We start from the raw sequence: 23,307 nt of genomic DNA on the forward strand, positions 1-23,307 counted from the left end.
ATCCAAAGACCCTTGACCAGAATCCCACCAGATATGAAGTTCGTCTTCTCGTTGGCCGCATTCCGAAAACATCTATCATTGTAGAATGGGTTTGATGCGGGCTGGGACCCAATACCAGCGTAGGAGCACCTTATAGGTTTCCTCCAGAGTGGTCATGTTAAAGGAGCACTTTGCAATACTGGACCGGGCTTAACTCTAATTTGCCAAAACAATGGGGGGATAGGTCTCGTTCAGCCTCACTTACACCTCTGGCTCTGGGCCCCTGGTAGTGTGAACAGAAGGTGCAGAGTGGCATGAGTGCTTGTAGGTCTTGCCAGTAACAGAGCGGGTAACCATGCCAGACAGGAGAGGTCGTGAGTAGTCTTCAGTGAAGTAGACAGCTGGAGGATGGCAGACTGAAGCAGGCTGGTACTGGTGACAGCGGGCAGGTGAGGAATGCGCTGGTAGCAGAACAGAGAATGAGGCAGGGTCAGGCAAGCTGAGTCATCTGCCGGCAGGACAGGTCAGGTACAAAGGAGTGGGCAATAGCATGGTCTGGGTACAAGCCGGATCAGGAGTTGGTGCAATAAAAGCCATTGGAGCAGACAGCAGAAGAGGTCGGTGAAGACGGAGTTCAGAGAGTGATCAGACAAGCCGGGTCGGCAACTGGAATCGGGATAACAAGAACACAGGATGCGGGGAAGGCTGAATGATAAAGCAGCAGTGATCCTGAGCCCTGCCTGAGTTTAAGTTACCTGTTTGGCGCCAACATCTGTCACAGGTGCTCTTGTGCGTAGTCACGCACAAAAATGCGCAATGGCTTGTCCGCACGGTTTCACGCATGCGCATATGCATTAGCCAGTGCTCAATTTTTGCAAGCTCGAAAAGGAGCATGTTTTAGCCTGTGCACAGAAGGCCTTTCCTTACACTACGTCTGGCAGTCTCTCCCCTTGTATGTGCTGAGGTACGTACACTGATCGGATGTCTTCTGCACTAAACCCAAAGCTAATGGAGATCTCTCTCTATTGCCGCGTACACACGATCAGAATTTCCGACAACAAATGTTCGATGTGAGCTTTTGGTCGTATATTCCGACCGTGTGACATTTGCTGTTGGAATTTCCGACAACAAAAATTTGAGAGCTGGTTCTCAATTTTTCCAACAACAAAAGTTCTTGTCGGAAATTCCGATCGCGTGTATCCTATTCCGACGCACAAAAATCCTACGCATGCTCGGAATCATTGAACTTCATTTTTCTCGGCTCCTTGTAGTGTTGTACGTCGCCGCGTTTTTGGTGATCGGAATTTACGACAACGTTTATGTGACCGTGTGTATGCAAGACAAGTTTGAGCGAACATCTGTCGGGAAAAAAATCCACGGTTTTGTTGTCGGAATGTCCGATCGTGTGTACACGGCATTAGGCTTTCCCTACTTTATTCACCTCCAGCTTTGAGGCAGAGCCTTGTGGTTGTGTAAAGAGCATGCCCCTCCCAGTCCCCATTGGTTCCTGCTCTTCTGACAAGGCTGTGTAAATGTAGAAGTGATCTGGGAGGAGGACCAAAGGTTCTTTGATGGGGGGAAGAGTCCCAGCTGGTTGGGACCTCCACAGAGAACATCTCCTCACTCATATCTACCTGATCCAGATCAGGGCTGTCTTAATGCCTGGGCACTGCAGGTGCATATGGGGGGCAGTATAATATTGCATTACATCATACTTGCCAACTGTCCCAGATTTGCTGGGACAGTCACGTTTTTTCCTAAGCTGTTCCGGGATGGCTGGGATTTTATTTTATGTTTAATTCTATCAACCAGGAAGGGGCCCCAGTGCATTAATTTGCCCAGGGTCCCATGATGCTAATAAGACAGTCCTGATCCAGATGGAATCTTGAGTGAACTAACCCTCTCAGATATATTGATGATGTTTTTCTATTTTTCCAGGACACGCCATGGAGAAACCCTCAAAGGATCGTCTCACTTTATCTCCAGGTTGTAAAATGGAAGATGAGGACATCGGTGAAGTGCGTTTTCCAGATTCCACCATGTTATCTCCTGTGATGTCCCGTCCTCCCGAACATAAGAGATTGAACGCGAGTGAGAAGAAACACTTCTGCTCTGAGTGCGGGAAGGGTTTTCCACGAAGATATGACTTTGTTTTACACCAAAGAACTCACACGGGGGAGAAGCCATTTCCCTGTCCCGAGTGTGGAAAATGTTTTGCGGTAAAGTCAAACCTTGGAAAACATCAAAGAATTCACACTGGCGAGAGGCCGTATTGCTGCTCTGAGTGCGGTAAATGTTTTTATATGAAGGCCCATCTTGTTTCACATCTGAGATATCACACGGGTGAAAAGCCGTTTCCCTGTCCTGAGTGTGGAAAACGTTTTACAAAAAAATCAGTCCTTAAATCCCATCAAAGAATTCACACGGATGAGAAGGCAAATTCCTGCCCTAAAAGTGGAGAAGGTTCGTCTCCGAAATCAGACCTTGTTAAACAGCCAAGATCCCACACAGGTAAGAAGGCCTATTCCTGCCCTGAGTGCGGGAAATGTTTTAAACACAAGTCCCATTTTAATGCACATCATAGGACTCATACGGGGGAAAAGCCGTATTGCTGTCCTGAGTGTGGAAAATGTTTTACACAAATAGCACACCTTCTAAACCATCAAACAACTCACACTGGAGAGAGGCCGTATTCCTGTTCTGAGTGCGGAAAACGTTTTTCACAGAATTCCCATCTTAAAATACACCAGAGAATGCACACGGGTGAAAGGCCGTATTCCTGTCTTGAGTGCGGAAAAGGTTATCCACAGAGATCAGACCTTACTAAACATCAGAGATCTCACACGGGGGAGAAGCCGTATTCCTGCCCTGAGTGTGGAAAATGTTATCCATTGAAAACAGACCTTAATAAACATCTGAGATCTCACACAGTGAAGAAGCCGTAGTCCTGCCCCGAGTGTGGAAAATGTTATACACAGAATTCAGAGCTTGTTAAACCTCAAATATCTCACACGGGTGAGAAGCCGTTTTCCTGCTCCGAGTGCGGCAAACGTTTTTCACGCAAGTGCGATCTTAACAAACACTGTAGGTCTCACACAGGTGAGTAGATGAATAGCTTCTTAGTGTAGAAATTGTCTTTCGTGAAAGTCCAGTCTTACTAAACCTCAGATATGCTACACCCGGGAGAAGCTCTTTTTCAGCCCTGAGTGAGGGACATTTTTATCCACAAAAAGCAGACTTCAATAATCTCACACATGGGATAAGCCGTATTCCTGCCCTGAGTGCGGGAAAATGTTTTTCACAGAAGTCTCAAACATCTTCTCAAACATCAGGGAACCCACACAACCACAAGGTGAATTGTTGACCCAAGTGTGGAAATGTCTTCTATATGGATCATATTTTGCCGTACATCAGAGATCTCACACTGGGAAGAAGCTCACCTTGATATACACCTCAGAAAACACGTAGCTGAGCGCTCCTCTGATCTTTTGTCATGGAAAAAACTCTTTGAAGCCTTCAGTAATGCCGCGTACACACGACCGTTTTTCGGGTTGTAAAAAATGTAATTTTTTTAATCGCCTAGAAAAAATTAAGTTTTGTTCAACCCGATCGTTAAAACGGCCTTGCCTACACACGATCGTGAAAACAAAATGCTCTAGCAAAGCGCGGTGACGTACAACACGTACGACGGCACTAGAAAGGGGAAGTTCCATTCGGATGGCGCCACCCTTTGGGCTGCTTTTGCTGATTTCCTGTTAGTAAAAGACGATTCACGCTTTTTTGTCTGTTACAGCGTGATGAATGTGCTTACTCCATTATGAACGCTAGTTTTACCAGAACGAGCGCTCCCGTCTCATAACTTGCTTCTGAGCATGCCCGGTTTTTTCACGTCGTTAAAGCCCACACACGATCATTTTTTACGACTTTAAAAACGTTGTGAAAAATTAGAGCATGTTCTACATTTTTAATGGCCATTCTTTACATTGTGAAAAATGCTCTGGAGACCACACACGATCGTTTTTATAGACGTTTTTTTACAACCCCGAAAAACAGTCGTGTGTATGCGGCATAAGATTATTTTTTCCTCCATAAAGTTCTGTCTGATCAACATCTCCAACCACATCACCATCACCGCCTCCAACCCCATCACCACCTTCAACCACATCACCATCACCACCTCCAACCACATCATCATCACCACCTCCAACCACATCACCACCTCCATCCACATCACCATCACCACCTCCAACCACATCACCATCATCATCCACCTCACCACCTCCAACCACATCCCCATCACAACCTCCAACCACATCACCATCACAACCTCCAACCACATCACCATCCCCATCACAACCTCCATCCACATCACCATCACCACCTCCATCCACATCACCATCACCACCTTCAACCACATCACCATCACAACCTCCAACCACATCACCACCTCCAATCACATCACCATCACCACCTTCAACCACATCACCATCACCACCTCCATCCACATCACCACCTCCAACCACATCACCATCACCACCTCCATCTACATCACCACCTCCATCCACATCACCATCACCACCTCCTTCCACATCACCACCTCCAACCACATCACCATCACCACCTTCAACCACATCACCACCTCCAACCACATCACCATCACCACCTCCAACCCCATCACCATCTTCAACCACATCACCACCTCCAACCACGTCATCATCACCACCTCCATCCACATCACCACCTCCTTCCACATCACCACCTCCAACCACATCACCATCACCACCTTCAACCACATCACCATCACCGCCTCCAACCACATCACCATCACCGCCTCCAACCCCATCACCATCTTCAACCACATCACCACCTCCAACCACATCACCATCACCGCCTCCAACCCCATCACCACCTCCATCCACATCACCATCACCGCCTCCAACCCGATCACCATCACCGCCTCCAACCACATCACCATCACCGCCTCCAACCCCATCACCACCTCCATCCACATTACCATCACCGCCTCCAACCACATCACCATCACCGCCTCCAACCCCATCACCATCTTCAACCACATCACCACCTCCAACCACGTCATCATCACCACCTCCAACCACATCATCATCACCGCCTCCAACCCCATCACCACTTCCATCACCATCACCGCCTCCAACCACACGATATTTTTATTTTTCGGCTCTCTGATTCCTGCAGTAAGCACAAAGAAATAAACCTTTCTATATACTTTTACTGAACAAGATTCCTGTACCTAATAAGCTTTTTACATTCAGAGAAAAACAATATGAGGCATATAGAGTACAATACATACAAATGCTATCTGTCCTTTAATAATTCAAGAAAATTTACAATAATCTTTATGCCGTAGGAATACACGAAAAGTCGCTTAACCTCTGTTGTAGCTGGTCCACAATTTCCATAATGAACAGGATGTCTGTACTATGCTCCAAGTATAGGTTCATTAGTTCATAGACACCCACATATCATTCCACCTGTAATTCCTCTTACTTTGTTTTTCATTAATGAATACCCCTGTGTGGGCAACTGTTCTGTTGTTGGATATCTTTTCTTTCTCTTTAATAAAAGAGGGAATACAGGCCTTGAAACGGCACAACTGGCGTGGTCTCTACTTACTGGAAAATCTGATTGCCTCTCGGGGGGATCAGGCAGGACATTTTTCTCCCTGCTGTAGCAAATTGGATCATCGCTCTGCTGGGGTTTTTCGCCTTCCTCTGGATCAACTGTGAGTTTAGGATTTAAAGTGAAGAAATGCAGCGCTTAAGTCTATAAGGCCCCTTTTACACTGGGGCATTTTTCGAGCGTTATTCGAACGAAGCCTCATCTGCAATCCCAATGTGCTGGTAAAGCACCGCTAAGACCCTAACGTTTTAGGGCGTTTTTGCAGTTCCTCAGTGTGAAAGGGTAATGCCGCATACACACGATCAGTCCATCCGATGAGAACGGACCGATGGACTGATGCGCCTACACACCATCGGTTAAAAAAACGATTGTGTCAGAACGCGGTGACGTAAAGCACAACGACGTGCTGAAAAAAACGAAGTTCAATTCTTCCAAGCATGCGTCGACTTGATTCTGAGCATGTGTGGATTTTTAACCGATGGTTGTGCCTACTAATGATCGGTTTTTCTCTTCCGTTCATGGACGGACACAGCAGCATTGACCTTAGGGTTATATATCCTTCCTTTCAGGAGAGACTAGGCAGAAAAAACAGCACTTCAAGTGTTAAAACACTTCTCTCAGTACAGCACCTCCCAGGGGGCGGGTCCCCCGGGTACATCCCACTCTCTTGCATCATGCAGCCCCAGTTTTATTCTGCCTAGCGTTAGGAGAAGACATGGCCCTTCTGGAACCCATGTGCTCTGGAGTTTTTTTTGCGATTTTTTTTCGTTTTTATTTGGATTTTTCCTCATGTTTGGATCCTGGGATCTACAATCAACTGCCGACTGGGTGACAGGCTGGATCTTGATCCTTGTAGTCCCCCCATGTTCGGCCATCAAGCGTGTCTGGCCTTTAGCTAGGCTGTCCACGACATGCCCCGTTGCTCCAGGGGTGGCTGGTGAGCTATATGCTACAGGGCGCACATATGACTGGTCTCTATGGCTAAATTCACAGTGTGCCGGGCCGACAGCCGTGCCGCAAGCGGACGTTGGTTCTGTCTGGAATGCCTCCAGCCAGTGGTCGCAGGACGGGTAAGTAGTATCCCCTTGCCTTGGAAGGGTGGTTCAGCTGGTGCATTCCTGGGGAGGTCGGTTAGGAATCCATCGGTTAAATTTAAAACAAGTTGGCTTTAAATTTAAATAAATGATGGCGCCCACACACGATCGGTTTTGACCAATGAAAATGGTCCATCAGACCATTCTCATCGGTTTAACCGATCGTGTGTACGCGGCATAAGGCGTTTTTACAGCGCTTTCAATTCATTTCAATGGAAAGGGGTGGGGTTTTTTTTCAGCGCCCAAAAGCTGCTCCAAAGATGCTGCTTGCAGTACTCAGTGTGAAAGGGTCCATTGAGATGCATGGGGAGCGTTTTATGAGCGTTTTAATAGTGCTATTTTTAACGCTAAAACTGTAAAAACGCTTCAGTGTGAAAGGGGTCTAAAAACAAATCAAACGTCCATCAATCCTAGGAGGCCCCCAATAGGTGAATGAACCTTGACTAAAAAGATGAGCAGTGATCCTCCATCAATACCACAGTAAGGAATAGACATGTGCGATTCGGTTCGTAACGAATGTATTTTCGTACGGATTTGTTAGTATTCGTACATTCGGATCAATTCGAATAGCTGAAAGAAAAACAAAAACGAAAATTACGAATAAGCAAAATAACGAACATGCGAAAATACGAACTTACGAATGGACAAACTTACGAAAATACTAAACAGTAAAAGAACGAAAATGACATCTATAACGAATGATTTGCATTCCGTATTTTCAATCCTTTGTCTGTTCGTAATTTTGTTTGTTTGTATTTCATTCGTGTGTTCGTAATTTTGTTTGTTTGTATGTTCGTAATTTTGTTTGTTCGTGTTCTCGAATCGTTCTTTTGAATGGACAGTATAAGAAAGTGTATCTTAATATGTATGTTCGTAATTTCGTATGTTCGTATTTTCATTCGTATGTTTGTAATTTCGTGTTCTCGAATCGTTCTTTCGAATGGGCAGCGTAGTGAGTAATGTATCTTACTTAAAGTGGATGTCACAATGTAGTGTATAGGATTTCCTATCATCTGTGCCCAGTCTTGCCACACAGAGTTAATCCAGCTCTGAGCAATCCTCTTTTATTGTTCAGTGAAAATTAACAGACTTCCAGATAAAAACCTGTCTAAATAAAAAGTCCTTTCCTCTCTCCTTGCTTTGAGTGACATGTTATTTACATATCTAGCTTGGACATGTTTATCATATGTTTATCATAATAGGAGGTGACCCACAGTTCATTGTATATTACCAGGATGTGTTATGTGGGGGAGGGGTGGATTTCTCACTTTTTATACTGTGGATCACCTTATATTATGAGGTAGGTGCTAGGAGTAGAGCAGAATCGTTTTTGGTCTCTCTGCTTAACAGAGAGATAGCTGGTTAAATGTAATTGCCGTTTTCTTAACAGAGAGCGGTGATTGGCTAGTGTAGTCTGCTCACTGTGCTCTGGTGCTCCTCATCTTGAAGTTTCCCTGTATTCTAGCAACTAAGAAAACTGCTGGATAGTAGGTGGAAAACATGCAGATGGGAGCAGGAATATTCAAACAGCCCTGGTCAATTACAAGGGGAGGTGCCCCTATGCATGCTGGGTGCCTGTATTTATATTCTAGGAGCTCATGGACTCTTGGTCTTTCCTAGTAGATGATTGCATCAAGCTGGTAGAGAAGTGCTGCCTATCCTGTGGCCATAGGTGGGCGACCTGAGGGCTTGAATCAAGAGAGCGTGCTGCCATGCAGCCTCGGATGGGAGTCCTGAGGGCATGAATCGAGAGAGCGTGCTCCCATGCAGCCTCAGGTGGGAGTCCTGAGGTCCTGAATCGAGAGAGCGTGCTGCCATGCAGCCTCGGGTGGGAGTCCTGAGGTCCTGAATCGAGAGAGCGTGCTCCCATGCAGCCTCAGGTGGGAGTCCTGAGGTCCTGAATCGAGAGAGCGTGCTGCCATGCAGCCTCAGGTGGGAGTCCTAAAGGTCCTGAATGAAGAGAGCATGGTGCCATGCAGGCTCAGGTGGGAGGATTGCACCAAACTGGTAGAGAAGCGCTGCCTCCCCTACCACTTGCTGCCATGTGGCCTCAGGGGGGCAACCTAAGGGCCTGAATCGAGAGACCGTGCTGCCATGCAGCCTCAGGTGGAAGTCCCGAGGTCCTGAATCAAGAGAGCGTGCTGCCATGCAGCCTCAGGTGGGAGTCCTAAGGGCCTGAATAAAGAGAGCGTGCTGCCATGCAGCCTCGGGTGGGAGTCCTAAAGGTCCCGAATCGAGAGAGCGTGCTGCCATGCAGCCCCAGGTGGGAGTCCCAAGGTCCTGAATCGAGAGAACGTGCTGCCATGCAGCCCCAGGTGGGAGTCCCAAAGTCCTGAATCGAGAGAACGTGCTGTCATCCAGCCTCAGGTGGGAGTCCTAAGGTCCTGAATCAAGAGAGTGTGCTGCCATGCAGCCTCCTGTGGGAGTTCTAAAAGTCCTGAATCGAGAGAACGTGCTGCCATGCAGCCTCAGGTGGGAGTCCCAAGGTCCTGAATTGAGAGAACGTGCTGCCATCCAGCCTCAGGTGGGAGTCCTAAAGGTCCTGAATCGAGAGAGCGTGCAGCCATGTAGCCTGAGATGGGAGTCCTGAGGTCCTAAATCAAGAGAGCGTGTTGCCATGGAGCCTCAAGTAGGAGTCCTGAGGGCCTAAATCAAGAGAGCGTGCTGCCATGCAGCCTCAGTTGGGAGTTCTAGAGGTCCTGAATCGAGAGAGACATTTTTAGGTAGTACTTAAAAATTAAATTAAAGAAAATATATATCTCCAGTCAGAATACTACATGATAATAACTGATAAAAACAGTGAGATAAACCAGCACAACATAGCACATGTAAGTCCTCACCTGTCCCAGATATTCGATCTATGTGGATAGGTCGTCTGCTCCCCCGGAGAGAGGGCAGAAGAGCTTGCACGGAAACTCAGAGCAATAGTATAATAAGTTTGAGACTTGATAATAAAATTAAAATTGGAACACGTAAAACATTAACACTGGGAAAAAGATTGCCGCTCCCATATTCATAACCTGAAGTTTACACCTGGTTTATTAACCGGTTAGATCCAGAAACATCAGGGTTTACCAACTCCTGGGTTCTGGTTCGCCTGGACAAGCTGCTTAAATGCGAGGACCGCAGGTGCCTAAAAATCATCCAGACTGGAAGACACTGAAATTGAATCAGAAGTATGGTGGCTCCAAGCCGCTCAAGTGAAATCAAATCTTTTTTTTCTGGTACCCACTCTTTTTTTTTTTTTTTAAAGCCTATGGCGTGTGTAACACACCCAAAAAACTCCACCCGGTACAGAAAAAATGTGCAAACACATAAAGAGTGTTCACAAAAACGTGCAGACGGGTGCAACGTCAAGTGGTCCTCCTGTGAAGAAGGGACCCAAAAACCCTGATCCCCCGGGGCGTTAGGCTCCAGACGGGGATTGAGGTACTCTGGTCCGATCAACCGAACCCGACACGGACCCAACTTCCTTGGAGGGACTGCCGAAACAGAACCCTCCCAGTACTAGGTGGGGCTCCCCAGAAGGGAGACCCCATGAGAGCAGGTGAACTAAGCCAGAAGGCCATGTCCACCCACTCCCAAGACGTTCAGGGCTGGCCCGAGGACCGGCACCCTAATAGTCACACAGTGAACAAAACGTGCACAAACAAAAAAAGACAAAAAAGTGACAAACATAGGCAATAAATTAAATAAAGTGGGGGAAAGGGATAGTGGAGAGGAGAGTGAAGAAGTGGTCATTGTGGTATACAATGACCAGGCCCTCCGGCCAGGAATAAAAAATTCCTCCGGTCCTAGCCAAAAGGCAGGTGCTTAAAAAAGCGTGTATCTGGTGCAGTGACCGTGGTATCTTTAAATCAAAGTGACCCCCACTCACAGTGATTCTCAGATACCCCTGGACTGCCACTCCAGGGGCACATGCACCATAGGCTTTTCGTTCCAAATCCAACCTCCCCACCAGCCAGTGCAGTCCTCCACCCCTGCCAGCTAGAGAGCCCTTTAAGTTTTTATTGGGGAGAACTGCCGCTCCAGTTAGCAGCCGTCGCCAATAATAGCCCCTCCAGACCCCCCGTCAACCCGGCGGATTTGCATGGTCCTACCCCATCCTATCCCAGGGCATTACCAGCTCCTCCAACCGGATCGCTGACAGACATAGCACTTACACCAGCCAGCCAGAAGGCCAGACTAGAACTCGGCAAAAAGACCAGACCAAGGGCAGCCCCCAGTATCTGTCGGGTAGCTCGGCGTAGTCCCTGCTGAAACCATCCTTCCAGGTGAAATGACGTCATTGGATTGCATCCACCCTCCCTATGGAGGTGCTTCAACGCTCCTCTGACAACTGATAAGAACAGATACTACAACTAAGGCTTCTTTCACACTATGGATTGTATGTCCGTTTTATAATATCCGTATTACACCTATTAACGGACGTTTATTAACGGATTTAATAACGGATACATACGGATAAATATTTTACCATTCTTCCTTTATTGAAAACGGATAATGTTTATCCGTATATAACCGTATACATCCGTTATATCATTCCTTTCTAACGTCCGTTAATAAAAACCATTTCACCCTTTCTTAAAGTCCAGCTCCAGAAGTCTTTACTGAGCATGCTCAGTAAAATTAACGTCCGTTAACATAACGGACATTTACGGAGACATTTACTAACGTCCGTGCGCCATAGACTTCAATGTTAAAATATAACGGACGTTAATATATCCGTTACTTGCAACGGACAAAAAATGGACAAAAAATAGTGCAAGACCCGTCACATATTCCGTTATAACTAACGTCCGTACGTTATAATGGACTATTACGGATCTTTACGGAACATAAAAAAATCCCATAGACTTTAATGATATTTTATAAAGGACGTATAACTTCCGTTTTTTAACATTATCTGACGGATTTTAATACGGATTATTAAAACGGATTTATTTTGTAGTGTGAAAAGGGCCTAATAGAAGAAACGAATGCCGAAGATAGGAAACAAATCCCAAAAACTAATTGGATGAATATGACAAATCGAAACTAAAAAAAAGTCCAGCGTGCACATATCTAATCAATGTTATTCACGTTGCCTGTCAGTGGTCATAATGATATGTCTGATTAATGTACAGTACATACATAAAAAACATCACAAAGTTCACACTACAAGACGTTTCTCGGTGTGCTGCGGTTCCTCTGAGCTACACAAGATGGTGATCTCACTTTTACCCAGACAGGAAGTGATGTCTGTGGAAGACAGGAAGTGATGTCAGGCATAAAGACGAAGTTCCGAGTGAGAGGTGAGTCGGGAGGAAGTGGCACCTGAGGAGGTAATATAAGATAGGTAAGATATTATTTTGTATCTGCACAGATCAGGATATTAAACCTCACCCTGGAGATAATCTATCTAATGACTGGGGAGGTGAGGAGGATTCTGGGAGGTCACATGATATCACTCTTATCTGCATTAATAAAACACAGAGGTGAGGAGGATTCTGGGACATTATCCAGTAACAGACAAGGGGTGTGTCTGGATGGTGACTGTATCATTGTGTGTGTCAGGTTCCTATAAGGTGTCAGGATGTCACTGTCTATTTCTCCATGGAGGAGTGGGAGTATTTAGAAGGACACAAGGATCTCTACAAGGACGTCATGATGGAGAATCAGCCGCCCCTCACATCACCGGGTAAGAGGAGACTTTATTGTAAAGGAGAGAGCAGTACGGAGGCTCCACCTAGATCCCCCATCATCTGATAAACACATAGAAACAATGGGCTAGATTCACAAAGAGTTACGCCGGCGTATCAGTAGATACGCCAATGTAACTCGGAATCTAAGCCCGTCCTAAGTTTAAGTGTATGCTTAAACTGAGAAACACTTAAACCTAGCTAAGATACGATGGCCTGCGCCGTCGTATCTTAGGGTGCAATTTTTCCGCTGGCCGCTAGGTGGCGCTTCCGTTGATTTCAGCGTAGAATATGTAAATGACTAGATACGCCGATTCACGAACGTACGCTTGCCCGTCGCAGTCAAGATACGCAGTTTCCGTAAGAGATACGCCGCGTAAAGATAAAGCTGCCCCCTAGGTGGCATAACCAATGTTAAGTATGGCCGTTGTTCCCGCGTCGAAATTTGAAAATTGTACGTAGTTTGCGTACGTCGTCCGTGAATGGGGCTGGACGTAATTTACGTTCACGTCGAAACCAATACGTCCTTGCGGCGTACTTTGGAGCAATGCACACTGGGATATGTACAGGGACGGTGCATGCGCCGTTCGTAAAAAACGTCAATCACGTCGGGTCACCAATCATTTACATAAAACACGCCCCCCTCATACTCATTTGAATTAGGCGCGCTTACGCCGGCCCCATTTACGCTACGCCGCCGTAAGTTAGGAGGCAAGTGCTTTGTGAATACAGTACTTGCCTCTCTGACTTAAGGCGGCGTAACGTAAATACGATACGCTATGCCGCCGTAACAATGTGCCGATCTACGTGAATCCAGCCCAATGTATTCAGTCAGTGTGTGTGTTTCCTACAGATGGATCCAGTAATGGGAACCCACCAGAGAGATGTCCCCGTCCTCTGTATTCCCGGGATTCCACACAGGAAGGTCACACCATCCCCCACCATCATCAGGTAGATGAGGAACAATTATTGGTAATTATGATTTATACACAAGCATGTTTGTCACAATTTATGTTTTATTATATATTCAGAGTGGAAACCTCATTAATAATAGTATTATTAAAGAAGAGTGTAATGAGGAGTATGGAGTGATGGAGGAGTTTTCAGAAGGACACAAGGATATGATGGAGCCACCTAATACCAGGAACCCACCAGAGAGATGTCCCCGTCCTCTGTATTCCCGGGATTCCACACAGGAAGGTCACACCATCCCCCACCATCATCAGGTAGATGAGGAACAATCACTGATAGTATCATTAGGATCTGTACATTATCTGCATTGTTGCCATTGATGTCATTTTTATTCTATATTCAGAGTGGAAACCTGAGTGATTGTAAAGTTGAGGTTAAAGAAGAGATAAAAGAGGAGGATGATGAGGATGGGGTGATGGATGAAGAACACAAAGATCTGTACCAGGACACCATGGAGGAGTCATCCAGCTACAGAAACCCACCAGAGAGATGTCCCCGTCCTCTGTATTCCCGGGATTCCACACAGGAAGGTCACACCATCCCCCACTTTCATCAGGTAGATGAGGAACAATTATTGGTGGTTATGATTTATACACAATCATGTTTGTTACAGTGAATGTTTTATTATTTATTCAGAGTGGAAACCTCAGGGATGATAAAATCACTGTTAAAGAAGAATATAAAGAGGAGGATGAGGAGTATGGTGTAATGACGGAGATTTCAGGAGGACACACAGATTTTACAATAGAGCCACCTAATACCAGAAACCCACCAGAGAGATGTCCCCGTCCTCTGTATTCCCGGGATTCCACACAGGAAGGTCACACCATCCCCCACCATCATCAGGTAGATGAGGAACAATCACTGATATTTTATACACAAGCTTTTTTTGTTATGCCGCGTACACACGATCGGAAAACCGTGGATTTTTTTTCAGATGGAATATTGGCTCAAACTCGTCTTGCATACACACGGTCACACCAAATTGCAACCGTCAAGAACGCGGTGACGTACAACACTACGACGAGCCGAGAAAAATGAAGTTCAATGCTTCCGAGCATGCGTGGTTTTTGGTGCGTCGGAATTGCATACAGACGATCGGAATTTCCCCCAAGAACTTTTCTTGTCGGAGAATTTGAGAACCAGCTCTCAAATTTTTCTTGGCGGAAATTCCGTCAAAAAAATTAAGATGGAGCATACGCACGGTCAGAATTTCTAACCAAAAGCTCACATCGAACTTTTCTTGTCCGAATTTCCGATCGCGTGTGCGCGGCATTGGAATACATTTGTTTATATACACTATATTACCAAAAGTATTGGGACGCCTGTCTTTACACGCACATGAATGTTAATGGCATTCCAGTCTTAGTCCGTAGGGTTCAATATTGAGTTGGCCCACCCTTTGCAGCTATAACAGCTTCAACTCTTCTGGGAAGGCCGTCCACAAGGTTTAGGAGGGTGTCTATGGGAATTCTTGACCATTCTTCCAGAAGCTCAATTTGTGAGGTCAGGCACTGATGATGGAAGAGAAGGCCTGTCTCGCAGTCTACGCTCTAATTCATCCCAAAGGTCTTCTGTCGGGTTGAGGTCAATGGGGAAAAAAATGAGTTAGAAAGCTGTAAATTGCAGGGTGTACTGGCCAATTTGTTTATATTCAATAGTGTAAAAAATCAACTACCTATGATTTTAACTTATCTTTCTTTTTCAGGTCCAAAGTGAACTTGGCAGCACCTCCCTGAAAAATCCAATATGGAAGAGCATAGGACCATAAATCAAGTTCCTGTTTCTCCAAGCGATAGGTACGAAGCAGATCCATGATGAAATGTCACAAACTTTGGGTGACAGTGGCCCTTCGCATGCAACGGTTAAAACGTTGGGTTGTCCATTATAAAACTGCCTATTTCGGTGTTTGAAAGTGAGAAACTTTCATTGGAAGGCCTGTTTCTGTCTCTGTGCCTGCAAATGTAAGAACCGTCCATGACATTATAATAATAATAATAATACACGTTTTATATAGCGCCAACAGTTTACGCAGCGCTTTACAATGTATAGGGGGACAGCACAACTACAGTACAGAAGGGAAAGGAGGGTCCTGCTTGTAGAGCTTACAATCTAAAGGAATGATTTGATGGAGGTGGTGTAACGAGACCCTTGCTCGCTCGGTTCCGCTCTCCCGACACTCCTCTGCTGCTATTGAATCAGTTTGCAGATCGCAACGTCTGATGGTTCGGTCATCCAAGGCTCCGGGATTCGAACTACAGCTATGTGCCGTTCGAAATCCATCAGAACAAAACACCAGGCAGGCTGTATGTAAGTTCAAACAGGAAAACTCTTTTATTGAATACACACAAAACACACTTTTATACAGCAGTTTGAACACCCCCCCCCCAACAACCACTTTCCTATTGGTCAATTGTAAAGTACATTGTAGTTCTCAATTAGGTCCTCTTAGCCATGCAAATGAGGACTTGAAACAGGGTCAGCAGGGATTGGTCCGGTAGCTTGAATAGAAGGACTGTTATGTGTAATGAGACAGAAGCCCAAGGGGGCAATCAATGTACACAAACAGCCAGACACAGAACATTGCTTTTCCTCCAGACCATGAAGGGGGAGGGGGTTAGCCCTTAAGACAGGGCAGAAGACCCCCCACTGTGTAACAGATTTCAAGGAGATATACTTCAGCATTCCAAAGTCCATGACAGGTGGCTCTGGGACAGTTGTTAGGGGGGTGTGGGATAGGCTTCCCTGAATAAATGAGTTTTCAGGGATCTCCTAAAGGTGGATAGGGTAGAGGCTGATTGGACATACTGGGGCAGGGAGTTCCAGAGGATGGGCGAGGCTCTGGAGAAGTCCTGAAAGCAAGCATGGGAGGAGGTAACAAGAGAGCAGGAGGTCCTGGGAGGAGCGGAGGGGGCGATATCTGCAGATGAGGTTGGTGACGTAGATGGGGGCGATGTTGTGAATGGCTTTGTATGTTGTGGTTAGCATTTTGAATTTTACACGGTGGGGGAGGGAAAGCCAGTGAAGGGGTTGGCAAAGAGGGCCAGCAGTCACAGACCGGCTAGTGAGGTGTATTAGTCTAGCAGCAGAATTCATAATAGACTGAAGGAGGGAGGAGACTGTGTAAGGGTCGGCCATTAAGGAGAGAGTTGCAGTAGTCAAGGCGGGAAATAATGAAGGAGTGAATAGGTTGCTTTGTGGTGTCATTAGTCAGGAAGGGTCGAATTCTGGAGAGGTGGCAGGATTTAGCCAGTGATTGGGTGAGGGGGCTGAAGGAGAGGTCAGAGTCAAGGATTACACCCAGGACCTTGGCATGTGTGGAGAGACCAATGGTTGTGCTGTTGATCTGAATGGTAAAGTCATGGGGGGGGGGGGGGGGTGAAGGAGAAAACATAGGCTCAGTTTTAGAAAGATTGAGTTTGAGAAAGTGGTGTGACATCCATACTGATATGTCATTCAGTAAGTTTGTTATCTGTGAGGAGATGGAGGAGGTGAGTTGAGGAGTGGAGAGATGGATCTGGGTGTCGTCGGCATAGAGGTGGTATTGGAAGCCATGGGGGGTTATCAACTGGCCCAGGGAAGAGGAATAGAGCGAGAATAAAAGGGGTTCAACGAAATGATCATGGAGGCCGAATATCAGCCAAAAGTATTGCTACATATCTGGGAACATCACATGAGTTTGTGCCATTATCCACAATGACTTGGAAATGAGAAAGCTTGCAGCAAAGTGGATCCCAAAACTTTTGACTTCTGCAGGCACAGAGACAGAAACAGGCCTTCCAATGAAAGTTTCTCACTTTTAAACACCGATATGTTCCAGTTTTAAAATGGACAACCCAACGTTTAACTGTTACATACGAAGGCCCACTGTCACCCAAAGACATTGTGACATTTCTTCATGGATCTGCTTCGCACCTTTCCCTTGGAGAAACAGGTCCTATGCTCTCCCATGTTGAATTTTTCTGGACGTGCTGCCATGTTCACTTTGGACCTGAAAAAGAAAGGCCAGTACACCCTGCACTTTACAGCTTCCTAGCCCAATTTGTCAGCACCCCTCGTATTGTTAAGTAAGGGTATAAGGAGGACTATGGTGTGAGGGGGAGCTTTCTGAAGGACACAAGGATATTATGATGGCTTTCACGAATACCAGGAACCCACCAGAGAGATGTCCCCGTCCTCTGTATTCCCGGGATTCCACACAGGAAGGTCACACCATCCCCCACCATCATCAGGTAGGTGGAGTTGAGGGTCGGGAACATAAAGTGATTGAACACTCTGACATGTGGAGATGATGTGTGGACTCTACAAGATGATATTTTCTATGTGATCTCACATCATAAATACTTCTATGTTACAGATGTTATTTTCTGCCATTCTGTTGGTTTAGGGTGAAGATCTGATGAACCTAAAAGTTGAGGATGAAGATCTGATGAACATCAAAGCTGAGGGTAAGGATCTGGTGAACACAAAAGTTGAGTGTGACGTAGAAGAGACGTACGTGAGGGATGATCAAGAATATACGGAGGAGGCTGGAATGACGAGGACATTCATAGAGGAGGACACTCCTACAGAGATCAGCACAGGTGACCCATAATATATTCTTCTCTTATTTCTGCTCTGTTACTGCTCACTGATTGGTCCAGAGTAGGGCGGGAGCTGAGTGATATCAGTCAATAATAGATTGATAATGGTCCCCTCCCTGTACTGATACCCAGTGGCGGCTGGTGCTCAACATTTTTTGGGGGGGGAGCAAACAAACGGAAATAAAAACATCATTTGCAGCCTCACTGTGCCATGCCATCAATTGTCGCCACTGTGCCATGCCATCAAACACAGCCACTGTGCCATCCATTGTCGCCACTGTGCCATGCCAAACGCAGCCACTGCGCCATGCCATTGTTGCTACTGTGCCCATCAATTGCCGCCAGTTTGCCCCTAAAATGCCACCAGATTGCCCCAATATAACGCCAGATTGCCCCCGCCCGGCACTCACCTTTCTCGGTCAGCCATCCTCCTCCACGATCCCTCAATGTCTTCTCCCGCCCTCGATGTCGCTTTAGCCAATCAGGTTACCGGTAACCATGGTGCACCTGATTGGCTGAGATGCGTGTCAGTGTTAACCAGGGAATGCACACCCCGTGGTTCCCCTGGTTAACTATTTGGAAGCCAATTACAGCCCTCAGGCTGTAATCGAAAAGCCTATCAAAGCCGTTGGCTCTGATACACTTCCACAGCCAACCAGCTGCCGTTATTCAGATGGCCGGCGCTCGCCAGGGGGCCGGCCATCTGAATAGTGGGCGGCGCCGACGACGACAATACATAGATTCATGCAATGCATGAATCTATGTATTGTTTTCAGTGGCAGTGCAGGGCGAGAGGGGGGAGCCCTCTATGGACGCACCACCACTGCTGATACCTGTCCTGGGGTTCAGCTGGCAGTATTGGGTTGTGTGTCACTCCTAGTTACAGTAGCACAGATATGATAACACAGATTGAGCCTTTCTTAGGTTGGTCCCTCTTCCAGAAGACTTCTAGATAAATGTTATTACAAAACTATATTAAATGTCTTGTTGGGAGAAGTAGTAACACTAAAACACGTATCTTATCCCTGCAAGCTCCCCCCAGTGCTGCATATCCCCAGAAGCCTAGTCCTATGGTCACTTGTTTTATGGTAAAGGGTCTACAAGTCTGAAATTTGACCCTCTTGTTTATCAGAGATCACATGACCCAGTGCCTAGACTTGTGGTTGTGTAAAGAGCACACCCCTCCCAGTCCCCATTGGTTCCTGCTCTCCTGACAAGGCTGTGTAAATGTAGAAGTGATCTGGGAGGAGGACCAAAGGTTCTTTGATGGGGGGAAGAGTCCCAGCTGGTTGGGACCGCCACAGAGAACATCTCCTCACTCATAGCTACCTGATCCAGATGGAATCTTGATGGAAGTGAACTAACCCTCTCCTATCTATTGATGATGTTTTTCTATTTTTCCAGGACATGCCATGGAGAAACCCTCAAAGGATCGTCTCACTTTATCTCCAGGTTGTAAAATGGAAGATGAGGACATCACAGGAGATCACCTGGAGGAAGGAGGAAAATGTATTTCTCTGAAGTCCCGTCCTTCTGAACATCAGAAATCGCACACGAGTGGGAAGTTATACGCCTGCCCCGAGTGCGGGAAGTGTTTTCCACGAAAATATGACTGTTTTGTTTTACATCAAAGATCTCACACGGGGGAGAAGCCATTTCCCTGCCCTGAGTGTGGAAAACGTTTTACGATAAAGTCAAACCTTGCAAAACATCAAAGAGTTCACACAGGTGAGCGGCCATTTTGCTGCTCTGAGTGCGGGAGATGTTTTTATCAGAAGGCCCATCTTGATTCACATCTGACAAATCACACGGGTGAAAAGCCATATCCCTGTCCTGAGTGTCGAAAAGGTTTTTCAAAAAAATCAGCCCTTAAAATACATCAGAAAATTCACACGGGTGAGAATGCATATTCCTGCCCTGAGTGCGGGAAATGTTTGTCTCAGAAATCGGAACTTGTGAAACATCAAAGGTCTCACAAAAGGGAGAAGCCACATTCCTGCCCTGAGTGCGGGAAATGTTTTAAATACAAGTCCAATTTGAATGCACATGAGAGGACTCACACGGGTGAAAAGCCGTATTCCTGTCCTGAGTGTGGAAAATGTTTTACCCAAATAGCACACCTTCTAAACCATCAAACAACTCACACGGGCGTGAAGGCGTATTCCTGTTCTGAGTGCGGGAAATGTTTTTCACAGAATGCTCATCTTAAAATACATCAGAGATTGCACACGGGTGAAAATCCGTATTCCTGCCCTGAGTGTGGAAAAGGTTATCCACAGAGATCAGACCTTACTAAACATCAGCGATCTCACACGGGGGAGAAGCCGTATTCCTGCCCTAAGTGCGGGAAAGGATTTTCACGCAAGTACACTTTTAGCAAACATTGTAGTTCTAACGCGTGTGAGTAGATATAAAGTTCGTTCTGGTTGGAAAAAAAAGATAAAAAAAGTTTATCTAGTTCAACCAATAAAACCTAAGCATAGATTCTTAGTGTAGAAAATTCCCTTTGTGAAAGTCCAATCTTGCTGAACATCAGATACGCTACACATGGGAGAAACTGTATTCCTGCCCTGAGTGCGGGAAATGTTTTTCAATGAAGTCCCATCTTCTCAAACATCAGAGAACCCACACCACCCTCGAGGTGTATTAGAGTCCTGAGTGCGGGAAATGTCTTCTATATGGATCATATTTTGCCGTACATCAGAGATCTCACACTGGAAGAAGCTCACCTTGATATACACCTCAGAAAACACGTGGCTGAGCGCCCCTCTGATCTTCATCATGCTCTCCACTGATCTTCATCATGCTCTTCCCTTGATCTTCATCATGCTCTCCACTGATCTTCATCATGCTCTTCCCTTGATCTTCATCATGCTCTTCCCTTGATCTTCATCATGCTCTTCCCTTGATCTTCATCATGCTCTCCACTGATCTTCATCATGCTCTCCACTGATCTTCATCATGCTCTCCCCTGATCTTCATCATGCTCTCCCCTGATCTTCATCATGCTCTCCCCTGATCTTCATCATGCTCTCCCCTGATCTTCATCATGCTCTCCCTTGATCTTCATCATGCTCTCCCTTGATCTTCATCATGCTCTCCCTTGATCTTCATCATGCTCTCCCCTGATCTTCATCATGCTCTTCCTTGATCTTCATCATGCTTTCCCCTGATCTTCATCATGCTTTCCCCTGATCTTCATCATGCTCTCCCCTGATCTTCATCATGCTCTCCCTTGATCTTCATCGTGCTCTCCCCTGATCTTCATCGTGCTCTCCCCTGATCTTCATCGTGCTCTCCCCTGATCTTCATCGTGCTCTCCCCTGATCTTCATCGTGCTCTCCCCCTGATCTTCATCGTGCTCTCCCTTGATCTTCATCATGCTCTCCCCTGATCTTCATCATGCTCTTCCTTGATCTTCATCATGCTCTCCCTTGATCTTCATCATGCTCTCCCTTGATCTTCATCATGCTCTCCCCTGATCTTCATCATGCTCTCCCCTGATCTTCATCATGCCCTTCCCTGATCTTCATCATGCTCTTCCCTGATCTTCATCATGCTCTTCCCTGATCTTCATCATGCTCTCCCCTGATCTTCAGCAGAATCTCTGTTGTAGCTGGTCCATAATTTCCTTATTGAACAGGACGCAAGTATAGGTTCGTCAGTTCATAGACCCCCATATCACTCCGCCCGTAATTCCTCTTACTTTGTTTTTCGTTAATGAATACCCCTGTGTGGGCAACTGTTTTGTTGTTGGATTTTGTTTTCTTTCTCTTTAATAAAAGAGGGCATACAGGCCTTGAAACGGCACAACTGGCGTGGTCTCTACTCACTGGAAAATCTGATTGCCTCTCCGGGGATCGGGAAGGATTTTTTTTGTCCCCTGCTGTAGCAAATTGGATCGTGCTTTGCTGGGGGTTTTCCGCCTTCCTCTGGATCAACTGTGGTATAGGATTGTGTATGAAGAAAAGATGATCCGCACTCTGGTCTTTGCTCTTAAACAATTGACGTATTTATTGACAAGCCACAGTAGACAGACGCAATAGGAAAGGTTGACACGTTTCAGCCTATAAGGCCTTAGTCATAACCACCAGGATTGTGTATATGGGATGGTATGATTTTTTTGGTTGAACTAGATGGACTTGTGTCTTTTTTCAACCTGACTAAGGCCCTTTCACACGGGGCAGTGGAGGTGTGGTGGCGGTATAGCAGCGCGATTTTTAGCGCCGCTATAGCGTAGCGTAAATAGCTGTAAGAACAAGCGCAGGTACGTGAATCCAGCCCTGAAAGTATAAGAATATTCCCAGATTTGTAACAACATTTCTATCTATCTAAGGGATTTATTCCTTTTGTATTACTTATCTTCTACCTTATCTATACGAACCTGTTGCCGGTGTCTTGTCGAGATGGTTCCCCTATCAGATAGGTTCTGACCTCGACTGCGTGGGCGCAGTCGGAGGCTACGGAAATCTCTATTTGTCAGCTGTAAACGGAGCATGTGTTCATTGCGCATGCTCCGTTTACGGCGGACCAACAGCTGTTCGGCCTCAGAGATTTCCGTAGCCTCCGACTGCGCACGCGCAGTCAAGGTCGGAAACCTATCCGATGGAGGAGCCATATCGTCAGAACACCGACACCCTTCGTTCCTCACTACCAGACACGAAGCTCCGGGAGCAATGCACTCCATAGATCGAACTTGCTTTTCCAGCACATCGTCCAAATGCTTGATGGATTGAGATTTGGAAAATGTGGAGGTCAATACCCCAGACTTGTTGTTGTGCACACCAAACCATTCCTGAACGATTTTTGCAGTATGGCAGGGTGTATTAACCTGCTGAAAGAAAAGAAGCCACTGCCATCAGTTAATATTGTTTCTATGAAGGGGTGTACTTGGTCAGCAGCAATGTTGAGGTCGTGGTACGTTGTATAATAACATGGGCATGAATGGAAGGACCCAAGGTTTCCCAGTAGAACATTGCCCAAAGCATCACTTTGCCTCCTCTAGCTTGCCTTCTTCCCATACTTCATCTTGGTGCCATCTCTTCCCCAGGTTCGTGATGCATCCACATGATGTAAAAGAAAACGTGATTCATCAGACAAGGCCACCTTCTTCCATTGTTCCGTGGTCCAGTTCTGATACTCACGTGTCCATTGTAGATGCCTTTGGCTGTGGACACAGGTCAGCTTGGTGCCCATGCTGACCGATCTGCGGCTACACAGCCCCATACACAACAAACTGGCATGACCAATTTTTCTGCTTTTAACACACCAACTTCAGGGACAACATGTTTACTTTCTACCTAATATATCCCACTGACTTTCAGATGCCATTGTAACAAG

The 23,307-nt window shown here is 46.2% G+C and overlaps 1 protein-coding gene across 1 annotated transcript; it reads left to right on the plus strand.

Moving 5' to 3' along the window:
- Window positions 1–1,876: 1,876 nt before the first annotated feature.
- On the plus strand, window positions 1,877–21,780 carry LOC120910617 (zinc finger protein 420-like). The gene is made up of 4 exons (XM_040322372.1): window positions 1,877–2,923; window positions 14,023–14,089; window positions 17,772–17,882; window positions 19,377–21,780. Exons 1-4 carry the CDS (start codon window positions 1,926–1,928, stop codon window positions 20,373–20,375), a joined length of 2,175 nt encoding a protein of 724 aa, XP_040178306.1. The 5' UTR covers window positions 1,877–1,925; the 3' UTR covers window positions 20,376–21,780.
- Window positions 21,781–23,307: the final 1,527 nt, after the last annotated feature.

This window comes from Rana temporaria, chromosome 8 (assembly GCF_905171775.1).
Source record: "Rana temporaria chromosome 8, aRanTem1.1, whole genome shotgun sequence".
Taxonomy (NCBI): Eukaryota; Metazoa; Chordata; class Amphibia; order Anura; family Ranidae; genus Rana; species Rana temporaria.